We start from the raw sequence: 24,365 nt of genomic DNA, 5'->3' as shown, positions 1-24,365 counted from the left end.
ATAAGAGAACTGCTTCAGTCATAACTTAATTTTGAGTTTTGCCTTTGTAGGGTAGTATCATTAGCTACATTTCTGTCAAATAGAAAGAATAGTCATAATTTACAATTGTATTTATTTATCACGTTATACATTTGCACATATACAGTGAAATTCTTTTTTTTTTTTTCCCCACATATCCCAGCTAACCTGGGGTCAGAGTGCAGGGTCAGCCATGGTACAGCACGCCTAGAGCAGATAGGGTCAAGGGCCTTGCTCAAGGGCCCAACAGTGGCATCTTGGTAGTACTGGGGCTTGAACCCCCAACTGTCTGATCAGTAACCCAGAGCCTTAACTGCTGAGCCACCACTGTCCCATAACTACTTTAAGCAGTTCTGTGTCTGTGTTTTTAACCTTATATTTTATTGATTTCTCCATCTAATATATTTGCTTTCACTCCATCCTTATATTCCTCCTTGACAGTATTTCTCTCCAATCCATCCTTGCATTTGTGGGGACTCTGATTTGTCTTTGTAATTTGCTTTAAGGCTGTAATTCTAATTACTCTGAAAGTGTATTGCTTTATTTTATTTCTTAGTAAGAAATAAACTAAGTTTAAACTTCGTAACTTTGTTATGCTGACAATATAATTTATAATGAAAAAAAAAAGTATGAAGAAAATAAAAGCAAAATAGATGCATTTTAACAGGTAAATATAATCTATTAGAATATCTTTCGGTGCTTTAACAGCAACATTTAGGGTGATTTTAATATAAGCCCTTGGTATCTGTACGTTTTTGATTACTTGCTTAAAGCACAGTCCTTTTTAATTATTCTTCCAATTCCTGCTGTTTTTTAGTTAATGGGCACATTGATTTAATTGTCATCATCTAATTAGTCTGATTAATCAGCCCTGAAAGCAACTATTTTAGCTGACATTTTACTCCGCAGCCTTTTTAACACAAAAAACATCCTTTAAGCGGACACAAAAAAGACAATGCAATTAAAAAAACAAAACAAAAGCAATACACATTTTTATTGGAATTGTATTTACATATGTACAATACAGGTGCGCGTCAGCAACTACTGTATATGGCGCTGTAGGACACTCGGATTGCACAGCTACAGGTTAGGCCACTGCGGCGTTTTCATGGCAGCCAGGCTCGGTGTCAAGCATGCTACGTCTTTGGCTTCAGTGGATGGCAAAATTTTAAGCAATAGTTGCTTAGAGTACCGTTAGTTTACAGCCATTCTGTAACTCAAGGTTACATACATATAAATACAGCTTTTCTGCTAGTTTAACAGCCCCAATGGAACTGTAACAAACTGTCACATTATTTGCATTATAACTAAACAATAAAAATGACAGTACAGTTTAGCATGATGCATTAAAGCTATAGTTTACCCAAAAATGAAATTACTTGCCCTCATATTGTTCTGAATGTTAGTCTTAGTCACCACTCACATTCATTGCATATTTTTCCATACAATACAAGTGAATGTTTACTGTGGCTTACATTCTGCCTAACATCTCCTTTTATGTTCCACAGCAAAAAAAATAAATAAAAAAAAACAGGTTTGGAAAGACATAAGGGTGAGTAAATAATGACAGAATTTTCATTTTTTGGGTAAACTATCCTTTTAAGTGACTTATCACAGCAAAGGCAGGACGGAAAGTCCTGTTGTAGCATTACATGAAAAGTATGAAAGACATCTAAAAAGTAGATGAGAATCAGATTATGAATGTGTGAGATGGAAAAAAAAAAACGTGGGAGATATGGTGAGAAAGAAAACAGACAGAGGCAGAAAACCTCCTCCTTCGAGGTTAGAGATCGCTGGGTGATTAGTGGCCCACAACTCTGTTTTGAAACAGACTCTGTCGTATATAAATATATAATGATGTGTGGAAGCCTGCTAAATCTGTCCTGTCAGAGTTCATTTATGGGGGGACAGCAGTGGGAAAAGATTACCGGTGAGAAAGCTTAGAAAACCAATTCTACTGCTTACAGTTAGAGTGTAGGGAACAGTGCACCCAGGAGAAGACTATAATCTGCCTCGGGCACGGATTTTGCCCCAGATTTTGGTGCCAGACCAAAAATCCTCTTTCAGTCAATGCCCGATTAAAAAAACCCAAAAAACACCAATATTAAAACCAACCTTTCACCTTTAAAAATAAAGGGAGGGAGAGGCATCAGCAATTTTTGACAGTTCCGTAAACGGTTGGTAGATGTGATTTCCCTAATGAGAATTTAATCTACTTGAATCCTCTGACATAACGACACTTCCATTTAAAGAGGACATCGCAAAAACTGGAAAACTTTGGAATCCTCAAAAATCATTGGCCCATATGCTGCCTTCAAATCATGTTGGAATTATTATATTTACAAAATAAGCACAGTGGCTCAGTGGGTAGCACTATCACCTCACAGCAACAAGGTCCAAGTTTCAAATCCCAGCTCAACTGGGCTTTTCTGTGTGGAGTTTGCATGTTCTCCCCTTGTTTGTGTGGGTTTCCTCTGGGTGCTCTGGTTTCCCCCCACAGTCCACTGACATGCAGGTTAACTGGAGATGGCAAACTGCCTGTAGGTGAGTGTGAATGTGTATATCTGAGTGTATTACCCTGTGATGGACTGGTCACCTGTCCAGGATGTTTCCCTGCCTTCATTGTGCTACATTGTGAAGGAGGTGTAACAGAAAACAAACTATGAAACAACTGATCAATACCTTAAAGGGATAGTTCACCCAAAAATCTAAATTCACTCATCATTTACTCACTTTCATGCTATCCCAGATGTGTATGACTTTCTTTCTTCTGCTGAACACAAACAAAGATTTTTAGAAGAATATCTCAGATCTTTAGGTCTTCTCAACGAAAGTAAAAAAAAATTACATAAAGGCAGCATAAAAGTAATCCATACAACTCTAGTGGTTTAATATATGTCTTCTGGAGCTACGGGTAAGAAACAGATCAATATTTCATCCTTTTTCTCTATAAATCTCCACTTTTACTTTCAGAATGTAAAGGTGGAGATTTGTAGTAAAAAAATTAATAAATAAAAAAATCTTAAATATTGAACTATATTCTTATATTGAAATATAATAAAACATATTATATAACTTCTGAAAACATAGATGTAACCACTGTAGTCTTATGGGTTAACTTTATGCTGCCTTTATGTGATTTTTGGAGCTTAAAATGTCTGGTCACCATTCACTTGCATTGTATTGATCTACAGAGCTGAGATATTCTCCTAAAAATCTTTCTTCTGCTGAAAAAAAAAAGAAAGAAAAAAAAAGAAAATCATACATGAGGGTGAGTAAATGATGAGAGAATTTTCATTTTTGGGTGAACTTTCCCTTTAATCACATTATAAATTCAAGACAAAATCTTTAACACAGATGTCTTATAAATCAATACATATTTACCCATTTTTACTCTATATACATCTTCTTACTTTACAGGAATGAAAAAAAAAAAAATGCATAACTCCTGCCCAATAGCAGGCAACTTCTGACAGTTTTACAATACATTTGTAACTCTTTAAAAAAACAAAACAAAACAAAAAAAAGCTAAAAAGAGGAACATGACAAGTATTGATAAAATGTCTATCCTTGCGTTAAATCAAAGCACTGGTTAATGTGATGTTAGAAAAGCCAGTTATAAATAGAGACGCATTGCATTGGACTGGTTTATGGGCACATATTTCGGTTTTTGTGTTTAGTGGCTTTCCTCTACTGGCTTTGTATGGGCTGTAGCTATTCAGATTCACATTTGCCTGTTTTCCTTGATAAAAGATGCTGAGACTGTGAATATCTTTTCCTGTCAGTCTCTGCTTAGATCACAAATAAATATATATTCTTTGAGAGAGCACTTTTATCTAAACATTTGAGACAAACTAGCAGTTTGACTGTTTCCTGATATAACCTTTTTTCCTATTGAAGAGTCTATCACCTCAATACAGTCTAAACACACTGAAAACGTACATTTTTATCACATTTTATCAGCTTAGAGCCCGTTCATATTTCACACATATCTATGTTTAGCTGCAGGTAGGAAAAGCATCCACCTAGTTCATTACAGCTCTGGGAAATCTTGCGTAAATGAGTTCCACAGCTACATTTGAGAACAAGGTGATTCCAGTGATGCAGGAAGTTAAAATAGCATTTCAACACATCTCATGTCTCTTATTTACCAGTACAGTGCAATCTTTAGTACTGCATGACTCACTAACCTTTGGACAAGAGGGTTCTTCTCTGGTGATGTCCGTTTACACTAGTGATAGACCGATATGCTGTAATGGCTCGGCTGACAGTCATTGCAAAAATCACTCAGAAAAGTGTATTTTTAAGCAGATAATATGATGTTTAGCGTATTAAATTCTTAAAGAAATTTAAATTTGTAAAAAATTACCAAATAAAACAAAAACAAAACGTGCCAGTACTTTACAGAGTCACAATGACCATCTCTTGACAGTGCATCACCCATCAAAGTTTGATGACGACTACTTCAAGTTGTTATGACAGCCAACAGCTGCACAAGTTAAGACTGAACTAATTTTTACTCCAACTACCACTTAAAATTGTTGTTGTTCTCCATCTGAATCGCTTGTTTCAGTAGTTTTTTTATTGCTTCCTATGGAGACCGGAACCAGAAAACAGCCCAGCGGTAATCATAATTATCATGGCACCGCCCATTGGTTGTTCAGGAAAACTGTGGATATCAACATTATATCAGCCACCCTGCACTCTCTCTCTAGATATTGGTATCAGCATCGGTCATTGAAAAACCCATATCGGTCGACCACTAGTTAGTACATCACAAGAGATTTACAAGTCTTCTGATCCACTGGGTGTTTTCAAAACAGAATTATCTGGTTCATTGTTTTTCAAAGTGTCAATTTTTCCCACAAATGTGTGTAAATCCCCCTCATTAGTTGATTGAAAAAATCGCTGCCTGTGCTGTCTAATAAGATCCCTTCTGTTAGGAGCAACACAATGCTTCCCTGCTGAAAAAGCTGTTTACAGGCCTGTCAATCCTTTTTGTTTCCTGTCATCCACTTGGCTGGTGCCAACATCTCCCCGACAATACGGTAACACGCAAATCAGATAAACAGGGTGTGACAACCCCACAATACATCTCCCGAGATAAGCACAAACAAAAAAACAACAACTAGGCATTCCTTGTGAGCAGAAATCTGAAAATAAGATATTTTGTAGGAAGGAAACAGGAAAAAGATAGCAATCAATTACCACAGTGCTTATGCACCTACATGGCCCTTCTTGTCAGGGAGCTATGATCTTAATCTGAGATGAATAGCTGGATGGTAGGGCGAGGTCAGTGTGAGAATACCTCCAGGGGCAGCATAGAGACGAGGAAGGGGGAGGGTGTCATCAATAATAGTGCAGGTAAGGAGGACTTGGGCAAGGTCAGGACAAACATGTTTCTCTGTGAGCAGACGCCCTCCACAACAGTCACACACATACACACAACATATATAAATAGCTCAGAGTGCAATCTCAGTCCAATTCTGTGTGTCCCAGCTCACCGGAACAGGATTCCCGGCATGCAAAGGCCCAAATTCACCCATGGCGCACCGTCCAGAGTCGCCCAGAAGTGGGTTGTAAGATGCAGTCTAGTCGAAGAGACGGGTCCAGGGTTGTGTTTGATAATCTGCTCTCTGAGAGACAGTCCTTCATCTATCAAACCCCATGCATGTCCTCCGCCGCCTTCCAGTTTAGCTCCAGGATAGAGAACCAAGACAGAGAGAGAGCAAGCTAGAGCACTGGCTAATTGGTTGCACTTTTTGACTCTGCAGCTTTGCTCAAGCTCAGTCCAGTCAAACGCAGTCCGTTTCCGCCCTCTCTTCTATTCGCTCTATTGCCTTTCTCTTGTGCACAACTGTTCGGCCATTCACTCCTCGCCCTCCTCTACGTATGTGGAGGGGAACCAACCCACCTGTGGACGAGACAGAACAGAGGGAATGTGTGATTAGAAGAGAAGGTAGGGGGGGGGGGGTTTCTCTGATCATCAAAATAATTGAGAGGGAGAAAGAGATAGAGATGGAGAGAGAGGAATGGCATCACCGCTTCTGTCAACAACAGCTAAGTGCTCCATGACATGACTAAGTAGAGAATATGCATCGCCAAATGGTCAACTAGGGCTGGGCGATTAATCAAATTTTATTTTCAATTAAGATTTTGGCTTCCAACGATTATTAAAACAGGATAATCGATATAAAACGATTATTGTGCCTCATTCCGTTTCATAGTGAATCACCCCAGAGTTATATATATTTAAAGCATCCTTTATTAAAGTTCAAATAATAAGGAAGCAGGTTATGAAAATAAACTCCGAAACTGGCATTTCTCTGTGCATTCAGCACCGTGTCTATGAGTTGCGTGAAGTGACCAGGAAAGAGATTGAATCTTCTCCCGGCTGATGCACACTCTGGTGTGGGGATGTTTGTCACTTGCACGCATTTGCTGCAGCTAGATTATAACGTGATGGCTTGCGACGTAGTGAATCATAATATGTGTCACGTTCACTGTGTGTATCTTATCATGAAGAAAATCGGCGATACGCAGCTCTATTAAGAAGACAAACTTTTTTTTGTGAGTTAAAGATGGATCAAAGTGAACATAAAGGTGAGAGAGTGTAGTCTTAGCCCATTATACACTGGAACAAAATAAGTTTTTGATTAGTCTTTTTTGGCTTGTTTTCCAAAATAATATCTAAAACTCCGTTAAACAATGTACATTTACTTTAGGAGCTATACTGCAGAAGAAATAATTGTTATCGGAGAATGTTGAATACAATATTTAATCAGGGATTGACATTAATCCTTGTCCGGGACAAGTGAATTTTTGAAGGGGCAAGTGAAAGAGAATTTTACTTGCCCGACCGGACAAGTAGACTGATTAAAACGTCAATAATGAAAAAATAACCGGCTATATACTGTATATATAGGCCTGTGTCACTTATTAGAAAGTTCATATTCTTATTCTGCTGATGAAAGTAATCCAGAGCACGTAATTTTATAATTCGCTAGCGATCTAGTAACAGCTGCGCCCTATTTGATTGACAGGCGGTGTATGTGTGTGTGCTGAACATGCGCGTGTTCCGAAAATGCTTGCGCTGATGCGCGTCTGAACAGTCAAATACATTTCAAAATTCCACGAAAATGCCCGTCTTGGTGAGTTATTCAAGTAAACACCGAGAGTGATGTCTAATGTGAACGTAAACAGTGGAGACATTTTTATTAAATATGGATTTGTATTAAAATGTCGGACTTGCAAGTATAAATGTATGCTAATAGATCTGCTGCTGTCTAGTGTTGTGTGTCATTATAATAATCAAACAACCATAACAAGAAAATGAGAAAACACTCACTGCTGTTGACTGGGTAACTTTAGTAGCTTTAAAAATGATTAATGTATTATAGTCATACAGTAATAGTTTTATGTTGCATTTCATTTTGAATGTTTACTTAAATACTTGATAGCCTATTGCTGTTAAAAACTTTTAAAGCTGTTAAAAAAGCACTGAATTTTCATAATTTGTATTTTTTGTTCTATAATTGTTTTATCTATTTCTATTAATTGCTGTTTTTTATTATTTTATTACTGACTCTTTACTAGTCTTGAATAATTACTTAAGAACTTGAAACCATTATTCCATAATTAAAAAAATGTGTTAGTTTTATTATTTGTTGTGGTACTGAAGCTGGTAATGAGAATTATCAAATTTCACTACCGACTACTGAAATTTTGGTATTGTGATAATGTATAGTCTTTATTGTACATGGTAGATCTTCTTGCAATAACATGATGAAAAAGTATATCTCATTCCATAGAAGTGTGAGCATCCCTGCTGTAAATGATGGCGATGGAGGCTTTCCTTTGTTTGACTACTATATGTAAAAAAATAATTGTCATATGACAACCCAGTGCAGTTTACATTTCAAGTTCAAGGAAATCCACTGGTAAAAAGACAAATAAAAAAATAAAATAAAACAATTAGTGATCGTGTTAAATAATTGTGATCTAAATAATCGTAAAAAGCTCGATATAATCGAGCAGCCCTATGGTCAACTGTGACATCTAGCCTTAATTTCAAGTGTCAAATAAATTTGGAGCCAGATTTTGGACCAATGAGATTACACTGTGGGTAGGGCTAATGGCGAAATGTAACACAAATAAAAACCAAGCAATTGACAAAATTTCTAGTCGTTCAACGCTGTAGACGTTCATGTTTAGTATGCAACAATTTTGAGTTTGATGTTATTTTCCTGATCTCGTTTAAAGCTAAGGCACGGTGTGACACACACACAAATACAATATGTGAAGAAAATGTAGAAAAGTAGATCTGTCTAATTCACAGGGAGGCAGGGGGAACTGTTCAAAACACTGATCCCAAGATCTATTACTGGCATTCATAAAACAGCCCTGAAAGTTTTTCACTAAATTACAGTTAGAGCCTCCCCGATGAACCCATTATAGAACAGCTAAAGGAGCTCAACAGACATTTGATAGATCAATGCGGTTAAAGTACAAATAAGCTTTTTGGCTCAGTGTGAAAGAATGCTGTTTAATTCAATGGTGACGCCACATTTTCAGCCTTCTGATGTTCTTTTACGCAGTTTTTCACTGTGACAAATGAAGGTGCTCTGTGAATATCAATATATAAAATACATTTTACATTAAATTTTCACATAGCTATGTATCTTTGCATTGACTTCTATTGTCCTTGTGAATTAATTAACTTTGTATATAAAATGTATAACTAATTAAATTTAATTATAACATAAATATGAAGGTGCATGCTACTTTGTTAAAATTAATTTTAAAATACATTATACATTAAATATTTTGCTATCTAAATTTCTATCATCAGATATTATCTTCCCTCTGAGTTCTATTGTTCTTAAATGCACTTTTAAATACAATAATACATTTTACTATTTATAAATTATGTAATTATAGATTTATTATGTAGTTATATTTTTTATAGCTAAATATAATATATAACAAATTATAAAGTATTAATAATTATTATTAATCCTATTAAGTTGTAGTAATTTTTTGCATTTGAATATGTTTAAAAGCTTATAAAGCAAGTTCCCTTTGAACTTCTTTTCTATTTATCCTACATTTGTTATTGTAAAATGATAGTTCTATGTAATTTTGTAATTATTTTTTAAATGTGATGCCATACAGTATACCTGTTGTAAGGTCTTTGGTCCTGTTTTGTCTTTATTGTTGGTATAAAAAGTAACTCTTTAAAAATAAGTAAAAAATGTAAACGAAAATAATATTGCCAAGCTTTTCACAATATTTTTCAGCTAATTTGTCCCCACAGTATGCCTCGGTCAGAGACACCCACAAACACACACTCACCCGGCCGTTGACTTCGCCCCTCCACCAGCCATTGGCTCCAGTTTTGCTGTAGATTTTCACCACGTCGCCCTCCTGCAAGGACAGTTCCCGCATGTCCCTGGAGCTGAAGTCGTAACGGGCGATCGCCACACCAATCACCTTAGGAGTGAACACTACGGAGACAAGAAGAAAGGATATTACGCACCAAAACATCTGAGGACAGTAAGGAAGATGATAACCACACAAAAGTAAACATGGACAGACAAACAGAGAGAGGATGGATGTAACATATTCTTTGAGTCAGGCTGTAGAGTATCTCTGAGAACTCTTGTAATCACAGCACTCATTCATGTGTTTGGCTGCCATTGCATATCCACTCTAAATAAATGATTTCAGCAAATCTGGGACGGGTCCAATCACTGCTAAAGTGGCTGTTTTGATTATGTCTTGAGATGTGTCAACAGCATAATCCGCTGGGTTAATTACATTTCAGAAGATTTTTCCAAAAAAAAAGAAAAAAGGAAAAACTTTCCTTATACTTGCTCACTGACTTCTCAGAATGCTTGGGACATTTGGGGGAATTCACTAACAATGAATTGAGGCCACTAATAAAGTTGTTTATTTGCATGCACTGTCTGTTCTCTTTTAGCGCCTGGTTCACTAAAGTAATTAGGCAAATCAGGAACAGCACAATTAGTGATTAATGATATGTGCATGTACAGTTCCTGATCTTACTGGTCGGTTCTGAGTGCTAGGTTGTGGAGGATGCAACAGATCACCATGACCTGGAAAATATTACTTGTACTGTACAGCATTGCACCACCAGCTGGATAAACGCCAAGTTATAACACTGTTCTACATCTTTTGATCAACATTTGATCAATTATTGCTGCTATTGTCAATAAAAAAAAAATACAAAACAATTTTTATCTTTTATTTTTTATTATTATTATTATTTTTATTTTTCTCCCCTTTTCTCCCTAATTTGGAATGCCTAATTCCCTATGCGCTCTAAGTCCTCGTGATGGCATAGTGACTCGCCTCAATCCGGGTGGCGGAGGACGAATCTCAGTTGCCTCCACATCTGAGACCGTCAATCCGCGCATCTTATCAAGTGGCTTGTTGAGCATGTTACCGTGAAGACGTAGCACGTGTGGAGGCCCACGCTATTCTCCACGGCATCCACACACAACTCACCACGCACCCCACTGAGAGCGAGAACCACGAAAAGGTTACTCCATGTGACTCTACCCTCCCTAGCAACTGGGCCAATTTGGTTGCTTAGGAGACCTGACTGGAGTCACTCAGCACACCCTGGATTCGAACTCGTGACTCCAGGGGTGGTACGAAACATCTATTTTTAATACAATACCATTTGCCGCATCCTTTCTGCGGGCAGTAATAGCCAGTGTTGGGAAAGTTAATCCACTACCATCCATTTCAAATTCATTATCTAAAAATATAATCAGATACCATAACTGATTACATCATCAAAAAAGTAATCACATTACTAATTACTTTAAAGTTACTTTCTAAAATAGTTTTCAAACATGTTTTGTTTTTCCGCACAAAATTCAAAATGTCTATATTTCCAGAAGTATAAACTTAATTATGAAAATATTAATTCGTATTTTAAATGTATTATACATAAATAATACTTTAGAAATACTGTATGTTTTACCCAAGTAATGTACTTAAAACTCAATATCACTCATTTTTGAATGAGACGTTTTATCGGACTACAGATGCTCTGCAGAATTTGTGAACGCTAGCCAGAAAAGCTCGGCCTTTCGCCAGATGTGTGATGAGATCCCACCGCGGTGCCAGGGTGCTTTCTCTTCAGCTGTTTTAGAGTGAGCACACTTGTACTGACAGAGAACTGGGTACAAGTTAGCTGTCGTCATGCTCAAAGTGAGAAATTAGCAAAAGAGGGAGAAAAATGTCAAACAGTTAGATTCCTTTCTTTTCATCTCAGCTTCTTTGATGAAAACAGCCCATAATTACAGATCTAATAAGCTAACTGCCTGAAATCAGATGCGATGAGTCATAGTGCCTGTCAGTCAGTGCTGTGTGGATGACAAAGGACATATGGTGCATGCAGCTATGGTGTGCAACTCACATCAAATAAAAAACTGTAACTATGAAATTATCTATAAACAGAAACAAACTGAAATGGAAGGTTGGGTAAAACGAAGACGGTGAAGTGAAAGCATGGCAGACTCTGAACTCCCTGTTACGACCTTCACATAATAGGATGAATGGAGTAGAAAAGGTGTATCTGTACCTGACCAGAATGGGGCGGTAGAGGGAGGGACAAAGCTGTAGCCGGCGGGAGATAGAAAAGACAGCCCGCAGAGCAATGGGACTGAGGTTGGCGGGGCATAGGCGTAGCAGGGCGGGGCAGAGGTGGGGTGGGGTAGGGGTAGAGAGAAAAGAAGCAAAGAAAACCATGTTTAACAGAAATGTAACATTTGCAGGCCATGCAAGCAAGAAATAGCCTGATTGTAAATTATCCATGCATTTCCCCACCATCCAGTTCTCTCAAATCAGCATGCATTAACGACTTATACTAAGGGTTTTATACAGTAGGATAGGAATACCAGTGGCTGGTTGCCAGTTCTGGAATACTTCTATTCATGACCAGTTCCACGGAGAACCATCAGTGTGGTTTGTGTTTACTAGTAGCGTCTGTGCTCAGCAGCGAAATGAGATCCTCCAGCCATCTGATGCTCCATCTGACTGACTTGGCCAGAGTGTCACGGACCCTCAGCGTGTCAGCAACACACTCATGTTTCCTCATCCACTCTACTGTGGAAGCAATATGGGATTCATTGTCTAACAACTAACAACGCCTCGATGAACATTAAACAACATGCTGGTTAGAGGTGAGTTTGAGCATGTTTCTCACAATACTGAATATAATACAACAGAGGCTTAAGTCAGATCCATGATGTATTGGTTAACACGTGAACTTGAGACCTTGAGCCTTGGTGCTTATGTTGGAAATCCAGGTTCGAGCTTGGCCAATCCCACTCTCCTCCGTAATAGTTTCATATCACTTTGTACTGTTTTTTCTAATAAAAGTGGCGGAAAAAAGTGCCTACTTCGAATTGTGACGTATTTCGGAATGAAAAAGTATATTCATTTTATTGCTCTTTATTAAATTACTGTTAACTATTAGCAATATTATAGAGAGGCTGCATTACCTTTAACATTAACTAATAGTAGTAGCTAAATAACCATTTGGCTATTGGTTAACATTAACTAACTGTAACTATTAGTCTGCACTGCCTGAGTGACATCCCCTGAAAAGGAAAGTTGTTTCAAAGTTGTGGAGCAATTTATTACATTTTTATGAAAGATTACAAATAAAAAAAAATTTCTTTAAAATGACATGCATTGATGAATCATGCACAATAATACCAGAGAGTGTATTTAGAAAATAAAATAGGGTAAATTTTGACTTCATGTTGATTTTAAAAAGCAATACATTTGTAAAATAAAACTAAAGGCGATTTTTTACCATTGGACCGAATTGTTCTCGTTGCATAACCGTGCCATTCCGTACCAATCCAGGTTCATTGGCACGGTTATGGTTTCCTTTTCCATTGTGGTGCAGCGAAATCAGGAATAGAATGGACTGACTAAGCAAGTGACAAATCGTGAGTTGTTATGTCAGTAAAGCCATTCCATCAGCACGGTTCTCTGTCCTGAGAAGGGTGAGCAAACAGTGCTGAGAAATCCTTCGTAATCGTACCATACCAAACCATTCCCAAGTGGAAATGCTACTGGAAATGTTACTCACCATACTCAGGACTGTTCAGGTCCATTCGAACACCACAAATGTGCACTGAGTTACTTGACATAGCTTTCAAACCCTTCTTATTTTAATTTCCCTTGCTCGTCTATTCGCTTTCTGGCAAGTGGTTAAACTCCGACTGGGTTCAGAAGCATCGCAGTCTCTCTCAGGGTCTTTCTTAAACATCTGTTCAAAGATTTAAAGGGACAGCCCAAGCTGAGACTAACCGAGCCCATGAATTTATTCATGAGCACATGCTGTTTCTCCAAAAGGCCTTGTCTCTGACCACTATCGAACCTGTGATGTCCAAGCTGCTGATGGGCATCAGGCAGAAACTTTAGATTCCACCCACATCACTCCAGAATCGCTCAAAAAAGCCAAACACACTAGTCCACCCACTATTCTGTAACTCTCCAGCCTCCTTCCCCCTATCTTCAGCATGATGTGGATTTACCATCCATGCCACATGGCTCAGTATACATTTGTTGGAATACAAGTATAAATGCTGCAAAACCAACAGCATCCCCACTGCTTCATGTATATAAATAAATATAAAGGAGGTAGGGATGTACAAAATACTGGTACTTTGGTACCAAGTCCATACCAAGATTAAAAAGATGTAATCTTTCTGCAATACAGGTAATACAGAATACAGACTCAATTCTGTACCTGCGCATTGTCTGATTGACAGGGTCAGCTTTTTAAGTGCATGCTTAAGTGTGCCTCTCACATACCTCGCCATCTTGGTTAATGTAAACACAATCGGCCATGTCTTCTGTTGGTTAAGCCAATGTAAAAAGCAGAAGAATAATCAGATATGTGTTGTATTGGATATACAGTACATTGGATATTGAAAATTTTGGATGTAAATGCAACCAAATAGACCAGCCGCCGTCTAAAAGAGCTTCAATAAATTATTAATGTATTATATCTAATAATCATACATTATTTTTTCTATTTCGAAATTTTTACTTGAATACTTGATACTGCTGTTAGACCATGATCAATGTGAACACAAACAAGCTCTGTTTCCCAGTTCCAACTAATAGTGGTCAACTACAGGAGGTACCTGAGCAGAAGTGTAGGCATTTTAAGACAATTTCACTTCTGCAAAGCAAATTTTTCTGTTGAAACTCCCTAGCTGTATGGTGCCTACACAAGGTCATGTTACTACTTAGAGTAGATGCCCTTATTGCTTAACCCCAACATCGACCCTCAGAGCTCCGTATGTGGTATTTCCCGACCACTTGCAAGATTTTAAGGTCTTGTGCAGAGGTTTACATGAAAGACTTCTACACCACTGGCAGCCGTCTCAAAAACAATTGCATATGATTTGCATTTATTGGCACATAAGCAGAAAGAATGAAAAAAAAAAAAAAAAAAAAGGAATCCAAAGAGAAGAAAGCTGTGCTGCATGAGAATGGACCTTGGAGACGAGGGAAAATAAGAGAAAAATAGCAGTGATGCATGCTGGGAAATCCAGTCACTTTTGTCCTTTTTGTTTGTTTAGTGAAGTTTTTGAGTGACATCTCCTCAAGAGGAAAGGACAGCTTCGCAATCTGTCAGCATTTCCCATTTGTGACTAGACCCTCGCCTAGCGTTAGACTGCCCTCTCTCCCGGATCTCTCGCAGTGACATATGGAGCTACAATAAAATCTCATCTAAGCGCTGATTGCAATGCGCCATGAACTCTCAGATCACGTTCTAAGCACAGCTTCAAGGTTTACTAAAATGCCCTGCAAAATTTTTAACTCCTTTCTCTATCACAGCTGGGAAACAACACTCCGGGAAGCTTATAGATATCCAAGCAGCTTCACAAAAGTTTTCATCAACCACAAAACCATGACAAGTTCTCTAAGCTTCCTTTAGTAAGCAAGAAATATACTTTATGCAAGTACATAAACACATGAATGTAGAAAGTTAACGCTAACACATTGCAAGCTTGCTGTCCCATTATTTATAGTTTACATGTGTATGCATAAACCTCAGTACTCAAGGGGACGATAGAGTTAACTTCAAATATCTGCAATATACATTGGCCTTAACTGAATAATACTTTTCTGAGTGCCAATACGTCTTGTGCATTGCGCGGGGCGCAATTTATGTCATCAGCACAGTACGCGCAGACAACAGTGCGCAAAGATGTGGACTGCCCATGTGTCTAGCCGCATGCAAACCAGGCAGCATGCTTTTGCTGACTGCCTTTTGGCACATGTGCCTGCCACTGACTGTGCTAAAAGCATCACAAAGCCGTCATAATGCTCATGCGTCAAATGCGTCCATATGGGCTCGTGGTCAAATGAGTACAATTTGAAAGGCTGAGCACTCGATCGTGTGCAAGACGGAACGGCACGTAGAAAAACAAATTATACCCAAGCCCTTAGCAGTCTATGTCAACGATTTAGACTAACTTAAACTTGCTCAGATTCTCTGTCTTTGTTACTATGACATGTTGCTCCGCCATGATCGTAGTAGACCTGAAACTGAAAGAACGTCTCTTGCTGCAACTCTAATGTTACAATGCATACTTGCATTGTGCTATCAATTACACTGATTTCAGACTATTTAATGGGGTCACGAAGTACTATTTCGTATAATTTTATTATCTTCCCTGAGGTGCACTGATAATTTTATGAAATTGTTTTTGCACCAAAACAGTCACAATTTAGTAATATATGATCAGTTTCCACCCTGTTTTTGGCCCTCAGTCTGAAACGCTCGGTTTTGGCCTGAGTGCCTCCTTAAAAATTCCATGTAAACACCCACTGTAATGATTGGCTAACATCATGCAGCCCCTCGAATTCAGCAAACTGAATCGGAAGAACATTCTAAAACAAAATTGCAGGGTTTACACATAACACACGTCCAATACAATGCATCTGAATATATTAAACTGTTCATCTCAAGCACAACTGTTAACACTTAGCACCATAAACGATAAAACAGTCATGACATTTGAAATATTCATGAATGAAACGCTTTACTTATATTTTTGAAGAGTTTTTAACTGCCCCCTCCTTCAATAACAGTTCCTTTGCAAAGCTGGAATCGTATTTTGTCTGTTCACAAGCAATCCATGCTGACATGAGCCGAAAAAAAAAATGCAAATACATAGTCCAAAGAACGGTGAAATTAAGCACATACATAATGAAGGTGCACTGAGGCGGAAACACACCGAAACAGTCAAAGACATCTATCGTCCATCATCAAAGACGTCCTATGTTTACTAACACCAACAATTAAAAATAGTGCAGATGGGCGAAAGAACGCATCCATGACGTGTCTGTGCTCAAAGCAACACAGGCAGCAGCTGAATGAAAGAGAATTGCTTCTCCCTTTCAGAGTTGTAATCTGACAACACGTCTTTTAAAAGCGGCACGAGATATGTATCAAGCGGTCAAAGATGTCTGTCTAGTGCATGAATTTATAATAAAAATAATCCAAAATAGTCCAGATGGGTCCCCTTAGGTGTTATGTTTAGAATCATAAGCCACAAAAGGCCTGCTCTCTTGACTTGAATTGCGCGCCAGTGGGCGGGGCCAAGGGTGCGATGATACATGTTAAGCGGTGTAAATACAAATGAGCAATTTTCATGACATCACAAACAGACAGATTTCATCTTTAATAGTGCTGTCAGTCAATTAACATTTTTAATCGCGATTAATCACATAATTGTTTTGTAGTTAATCGCGATTAATCACAGATTTTGATAGTGCTAAAATTTGACACTATTTATATTTACTTGTCAAAATGCATTTATTTCCATTTTAGGAAATAAATGCCTGATTCGTGTCAGGGCGGCAACACCAGTGTCAGGCGCCACTTTGAACTCACAATGAAAAGCGCTTGCAGACAAAAATGTCTCATTCTGCATTTTGGTGATAGTTAAGACTTGATTTGACTTGCTTCTGTGGTAATTAAAATGCGCCTTACAAGTCCCATCTGGGCTTGTTTTGTACATCATACAGTGCTAAGAGCTCCTTTCTCCATCTTTTTATCACTGAAAGGGAAGCAATGTCAGATACATTTTTTTATTTACTGAAATATCAACCTCCGCGGCTCTATCATAGGAGAGTATTACGAAAGTACCGGCCATAGAATGTCAATGGGACTGCCGTGTTATGCTATTTTAAGCTATGCTTGTAGGCTCCTCTTGGTAGAAGGGCTCTGGCGCTGTGTCTGTTTGTGAAGTGTGCATCAGTGTAATGACTCCGGGTGGACACATTACAAAGATTCTGCCCTTCACAAGAGTGTATATGCTGTATTAATGGTAAATGCGTTAATCACGATTAAGAAAAATTAACGTGTTAAACTTTTTTAATTAATCGCATGCGTTAACGCGTTCATTCTGACAGCTCTAATCTTCACACAATGTGACACCTGGGAACACATCTGTTTTTTGTTTTTTTCTTCCTAAAAGCAGGTAAAACACTTTGCAGTCTCAAATGAGCATCAAAGAGCTTAAACGTTTTCAATGAAGAAACACTGCTGCCATAGCTACCACCCTGGTGACCATAGCCATGTCACAACAATGTCAAATGTGTTTTTAAATACTAAACCAGAACAAAGTTTTCAAACATAATTAAACCACTATGAATTATAGTATTCCTCTAGGAAATAAATTCTCCAAGGCGCCAATGAGATCAAATGGAGATCAAATTGAGACTTTTGTCTTCAGATTTTGTGTTCAAATTTTTCTGCTGAGAAAAAGACCTTAGTAATCAAACATGTGTCTTTTTTAGAGTTTCAGAAGAGATCTCAACAATATCACAAACTGTTCTTGGATATGCAAAGAAACCTTTGTCTTTCTCATACATTTTTTCCAAGATCAAATTATCTGTGCTATGTTATCCACTTTAATTAAATACAGGTAGCTCTGTTCTCTTATTGTATGCCAACAATAAGTCTTAAGTCCTAAGGTATTTTGGGAGAAACATCTAAGACAAATACTTAAATAATTTCTGTTTAGTTTAGAGTTTGTTTTAGGAGGGGCATCTGTGTGCAGTACGTACTGTTGGCTCCATTCTCCGGCTCTCTGTAGGCAAACTCCAGTGTGGTATCAAGTGTCCTGAATCCTTCACGCAAAGAGTGATGTTTGTAATACTCAATCAGCTCCTACATTAAACCCACACATGAGTTACACACATAAATACACTGAACATGATGTAATTTCATAAAAGGGTAAATATCTACAGCCAATAAAATAAATATACAAACAGATTCAATATGACTCCACCTTCAAAATCCAATAACGTTATTTAAGTGGCATTTGCAAAATCAAATCTAAAAGCATTTTCAAAAAGAAGCTGACAAAAGACATTTGCTTTTTCTAGAGTATAGACACATTAAATGGGGTGATTTTATAATGCCCTTTAGAAAGTAAACACATGACAACAATAAAGGAATTTTACAAAAGATACAAAGAGTTTTCAAATGTAATATGCTGTTATAATGCACACATTTATCTTTATTGCATCAATTCCACCAGCCTATATATGTGGCAAATATATTTTAAGAAAATTCTTCAAAGGAATACTTCACTCACAAAATACAAATTCTGTCATTTCTTTTTCCAAACCTGTTTGACTTTCTTTCCTCTATGAAACACATCAGAAGATGTTAGGCAGAGTGTTAACCTCAGTCACTGCTGACTTTCACTGTATACTTTTTCCTATACGACGCAAGTGAATGGTGACTGAGAATAACATTCTGCCTAACATCTCCTTTTGTGTTCCACAGAGGAAAGAAAGTCATACAGGTTTGGAACAATGAGGGTGAGTAAATGATTTTTTTTCTTTCTTTTTTTCTGTGAACTGTCCCTTTAATATTTATTGTTGAAAACCTGTAAAGATCTTGTATTAATAACTGTCATTAGTACAAAACATAGCACTCACCAAAATGCTTCCGAACTTCTTGTTTTCCGCAATGTGAAAGGATCCCTCCTTTGTTAAGATCTTGATGTGTTTCACGTCGTTGTTGTACCTGTGGGCCATGAATAAATGATGAGAGTAATTTTGTGGTGATCATTGCGATCAATGCGGCCTATCCCCTATGGGAAGCTGCCATAGTAATGCATGGGGCAAAGAGCTTTTCATGCAGGGAGAAGGGGTCGATAGCAAGGGGTGGGGTGTCTCCATTAGTCCTTGGATTAAAAGTTACTAGCTCACATTTTTCAGCGAGAAAGTGTGCAGGACAGTCTAAAAACAAAGAGCCTTCTAAAAACTTTTCAATAGAATGGTTAAAAAATTTGCCATTTCAAGGACTTGTTTTTGCCTTGCTTTCTTTGTGTCTCTTATTGACAAGCACTAACACAAACACTTCACCATTTAGAGCAGCATTTCTCAATTGTGAATAAACCATGGCAAGCAATATGATTATATGAGTATATGAGACAGTGTCCACACAGTGTTCTGCAACAAAACAATATAAAACTATTCACTAGAAGTCATTAGCTATAAGACTGCGATATATTTGAGGTTTTATTACAAAATACTATCTCTATATATAAAGTATCATTGAGGAAGCAGGACTACAAAGTTACAACAACATGAGGGTGAGTAAATGACAGAATTTTTATTGTTGGATGAGCAATCTCCAATAACTGATTTAAAAGTGTTTTCAGGGCCTCTGTTGTGCTGTTATCACTCAGACTCACTTGATGCTGATGGCGTACTCGTTAAACTCTCGACTCCTGTGACGCACCAGGTACGTGCTGCTCTGCCTGTTTAGCAGTGTGGCCTCTGCCTGCAGCCTCTCCATTGGGCCTGCAAACCTGAATGCAAGGTCAGAGGTCAGAGGTCAGAGGCAAAGGGCTTGAAGGGACACACATAGGGTAATAAGCTAACAAGGCAATAGTGTTGACCTGTGGTAGCACAGGTAACAGTCTCTGCCCCAAAAAGTTACATACAGGTCATAAATAAATCAATATCACTCTCTGATAGCTTTTAGATGAATGCTAAGGGTTTGTACGAATCAACATATAGCAAAGATATGGGTAACACTTTACAGTAAGGTTTCATTTGTAAACATTAGTTAACATTATTTAGCATAAACTAAATATTTTTATAGCATTTTTGTATCTTGGTTAATGTTAATTTTATCATATAGTAATACATTTTTAAAATCGAAAGTTGTAAATGTTTACATTAGTTAATGCACTATGAAATAACATGAACTAACAATAAACAATTATTTATAATATATTGTTCATTGTTAGTTCATGATACCTAATGCATTAACTAATGTTAACGAATGGAACCTTTTTGTAAAGTGTTACCAAGGCATGATTACCAAAACATTCAACTATTGTTACTGGCCTTAATATCAATGATACCTTTATACTGTAGCTTGTGATAGATAGCACTTAACCAAACAAAATCGAGATTGTATTCCAGTTGGGTAAATCAAAAACTGTCAAGAAATGTCTGCCCAGGTCATATTTCACCCCAGCATCAAAAGATAAAACATTAAGAAATAATATAATATTTTGCATTAAAAAAGCTCATCTGTGTTTACTGTATGTCTAAAAAGTCTTAATGTTCCTAAAATATGCTTTATTTTCTTTATGTAAAATAGATTTTGAAGTTATTCCTTTTGATTTTGGGGTTAAATATGAATGAGTTTTTGCAGATTCACACAGTTATTCTTAATGTTTATATAATAATTTATATAATTAATACAATATTTACAGTGCATATATATATATATATTTTAAGAATACCAATATTCTTTATTCCAACATCTATAAGAAAAATATGAAAGATGCTAATAAAATTAAAAAATAAAACAATTAATATAATGACAATAAAGATGTTACCAAGGCTGGGAAGAATAGTCAACAGGTTTCGGTACCTAAAAAAGGATAGAGGTATAAAAAAAAAAAAAAAAATAGGTGAGATAAAGATAAGAGAATGGAAGAAAGTAGAGCACACACACACACACACACACACACACACACACACACACACATACGCAAGAGCTTCTTGAAATTCCACTCAACCTGATTCTCATATTTTTAACTTGCTGCACAAGTCTGTGACAGCTCATTTTAGTGCCAAAATCTGCCCCAGTTACTGTATCTTTTACTTTTACAACCTCAAGTGGCTTTTTAAATACACTCAAAGATAACCCAACATATTTTTTTCTTAGAATGACATACACATAATGCCGATTTAAAATAACTGGCCGTAAACCATCATGCCGTTAATGGCAGGGGTCAATGAGATGTTATAACATGATATTCACATGCCATATAAGCACTGCTGTAAACAAACAGTAACCCACAATGCACCTGACATTCAAATAACAATACATTTGGTGCTTGCAAACCTGAAGCTAACATGCAGACAAGATTAAGTCTACCTTGCCTTGATCATCTTGCATATTTGTTGTTGTTTGAAGTATAAAGTATCATTTTACTGTATAATATAATTTGGAATTTGTACTCACACATGGGCAAGGCTTCACTGCGTCGCTTGGAAAGAAGCCAACCTCTTTACCCTCTTTAAAGTCCTTTGCCAGGACTTTGCCCTGAAACCATGGCAGATAATTTCATTATGTTCAGCTGGGCAACTCCTTCTCAATAATTCAGTAACAATTAGTACAACACGGTACAAATTTACAGCCAGAGTTAATCAGAGCTGCAAAAGTCTTGACTGCATGAATTCCGGAATAATGGGGAAACCTGCTGTTTGAAAGATAAAACAGCTAGCAGGCTGTTTATTGAATATGCTGGATAGTTTAGCCATCTGTTTGTAGAACTCTGTGCAAAAATGCATGTAAAAAAAGTATTATGGCAGAGAAACAGCCAATGAAAGAAAAGAAGAGAGGAAAAGAGTAACAGTGCACTGCATCACAATTCACATAATGTCCATTATAAATAGTATACAATTTTTAAGTTAGTTACTATTTCAGTAACTTTAGCAACAGTTGCGTTTTCATTTAATATTACAATGTAAGAGAAAGAGTTAGTGACAGTTCTCTTTCAGCTTTATCAGTTGTAGAAAAAAGGTGAAAAACACAAGGCTAAGGGGCCATTCAAACCAAATGCGTGTTTGCAACCGTCAGTAATGTTTTTTTTTAGCATTTTCCAACTAATTATGCGCTAGACGTACAGTCTTTGACAGTTTTGCCGCATCTTGCTTTTTTCCAGAAGTTTTTGGAGACGCCATTTCGAGTTAAAAAACATTTCAACTTAAAAAAAGTTGTGCTGCGTCTAGATTTTTTTTACCACATTTGGTCTAAACAGCCACTACGTTTTTAAATTTCATGAACCATAAAATTTAAGACTATAAATTTAGATGCTAGATGGTAATGAGTAAAGATGCAAATAGTAAGCAACAAGGTCTGTAGTATCAAGACACAATTTTATGATGCGGAAGTATCAACACTGATGTGCTTTCTTACTGCACGCTCAAAAGTATGTACTTTTCCATTACCAGCAAAATGCATAGTATACAGCAAATATGGGATGCAAACTGGTACACAGCCTATGTGAAAACAAAAATAAGCACACTTAATCTGCTGAGCATTATGTTAAAGCTCTTATAACTTTAGGCTAAATTAAGTGCAATCTGCATGTTTATCTAATGGACACAAAATAAAAGGGAAATTCATGCTGGTCTAAGATGTTTATTCAGCAGGGTCGGCAGGCCCAAAGTGCCAGTAATGCTCAGATCCTTCTCCTTAGTCTTTCAGGGAGACTCAGAGAGTGCATTTCTCCTCTACCTCTTCCTTGAACAAATTTGATTTGTAAGTGGATCCTTAAGCACATCTCCCAATGCATTTAGTGTATTGACATTTTATCAGCACTCTTGGATGGCGCTCCACTATTGGTTGTTGCTCAGATAAGGGCCTAATAATGATTAAACTCATAACCCTGCTAGATCAAACAGATGGCAGCCAAAGGCCCAAATGAAATTACAGAGAGTGATTGCGTTTGTCTAGGCACCAGAGCGGCAATAATTGTCTCCGGGTTACCACAGCTACGAGGACTCTAATTGTCCATCGCTCCGTCCAGAGTTGCTTTGGGACTTTGGATATTAGGAGGTCTCAGGTGACATGGGCAGTGTAATTTTGCATGAGTTCAAATGAAATAAATCAATAATTAAACAATGTCTGGGTGCATAAAACAGCTGGGTGTTTGAAGCCTGCAGCGGACGGCCGTCTTAAAATTAAGCAGAACAAGATTAACATGTTAAAACAGGGCTAGGAAGAAACATCCTGGACAGCTGAGCCTGTCTGATGGCTCTCTGGACACCCATTGGCTGGCATCCTCATTGCCTGTCCACATAAATAGCCTGGCCAGAAGAGTGGGTGTCAAGATAGACTACACAGGCTTTTGTGTGCCAATTCAGTGGAACATTTAATTGCTCAAAGTTTGCTCTTTCATTGCTCAAACCACATAATGGAGATCAAATCAATTTGTCTCAGATGTTTCTCCTAAATTAAAATAGACACAAATGAGACAACTGACATATAGTAAGAGTATAATTAATGTGGATTAACTAAGATCAATTCGTATTCATATTTGAGTCCATACTAAAATTGCAGACTTTAGTATATTGGCAAATCTGAGCAACAGTTTGAGACCATGTTGAGATATCTATTTGAAACTCTATAGGAAACACATGTGAGATTATTGGGGTATTTTCCGTCAGGATAGCCTAATCATCTAAAAAGCAGGATACATAAGCACAAGTCTCCATTTCCAATCCATTAAATCTCATTGCTGTCTAGAAAGAACAACTGAGATATCAAAGAGATATGTGCTTTATTTTTTTTGTTTTTTGTCTTTTTTACACAGCAGGGCAAAAGTTTACTTAATCGTGTTTAGTATTGTATTGCATGGAGGCAGTCATTCATCTAAATCTGTTTGTGTTTTTTTTTAATCTTTTGTATTATGTAGGTCAGTGTACTCTTAACACCTGCTATCAAGTGGCAATGTGACAAATAAAACCTGTTGTCACGCACGTGTTACCTCTCTGGGCATTGTGCTGGTCTGAATATTTGTATGACTATGAAACCTTATTCGAACAACTCACATCGACCCCTTTCTTTGGTTGACAAAGGGTTGGATTAGTGAGCATTTCACAGCCAGTCACGCTTAGCATAGCATAACAAAACAGCCACACAGCCTTTGCAACAAGCATGAGAGGCATATAATTATCAGACTTGATGTGTTGCGTGTGTATGAAGAAGGAGAGTAATGGACAGT

The 24,365-nt window shown here is 37.4% G+C and overlaps 1 protein-coding gene across 1 annotated transcript in view; it reads right to left on the bottom strand.

The window, feature by feature from the left end:
• Positions 1–1,004: 1,004 nt before the first annotated feature.
• LOC127431460 (guanine nucleotide exchange factor VAV3-like) overlaps positions 1,005–24,365 on the bottom strand; it is a 113,194-nt gene continuing 89,833 nt past the window's right edge. The window contains exons 21-27 of the mRNA XM_051681866.1: positions 21,599–21,679; positions 20,967–21,001; positions 19,806–19,922; positions 19,045–19,132; positions 18,163–18,265; positions 9,373–9,524; positions 1,005–5,932 (exon numbers count right to left, since the gene is read on the bottom strand). Coding sequence (XP_051537826.1) covers positions 5,888–5,932; positions 9,373–9,524; positions 18,163–18,265; positions 19,045–19,132; positions 19,806–19,922; positions 20,967–21,001; positions 21,599–21,679 — 621 coding nt within the window. The 3' untranslated portion in view covers positions 1,005–5,887. The remainder of the gene's footprint in view (positions 5,933–9,372; positions 9,525–18,162; positions 18,266–19,044; positions 19,133–19,805; positions 19,923–20,966; positions 21,002–21,598; positions 21,680–24,365) is intronic.

Source organism: Myxocyprinus asiaticus, chromosome 41, assembly GCF_019703515.2.
Source record: "Myxocyprinus asiaticus isolate MX2 ecotype Aquarium Trade chromosome 41, UBuf_Myxa_2, whole genome shotgun sequence".
NCBI lineage: Eukaryota > Metazoa > Chordata > Actinopteri > Cypriniformes > Catostomidae > Myxocyprinus > Myxocyprinus asiaticus.
The sequence above is the reverse complement of the archived record's forward strand: the minus strand, read 5'-3'. Positions and strand labels throughout refer to the sequence as shown.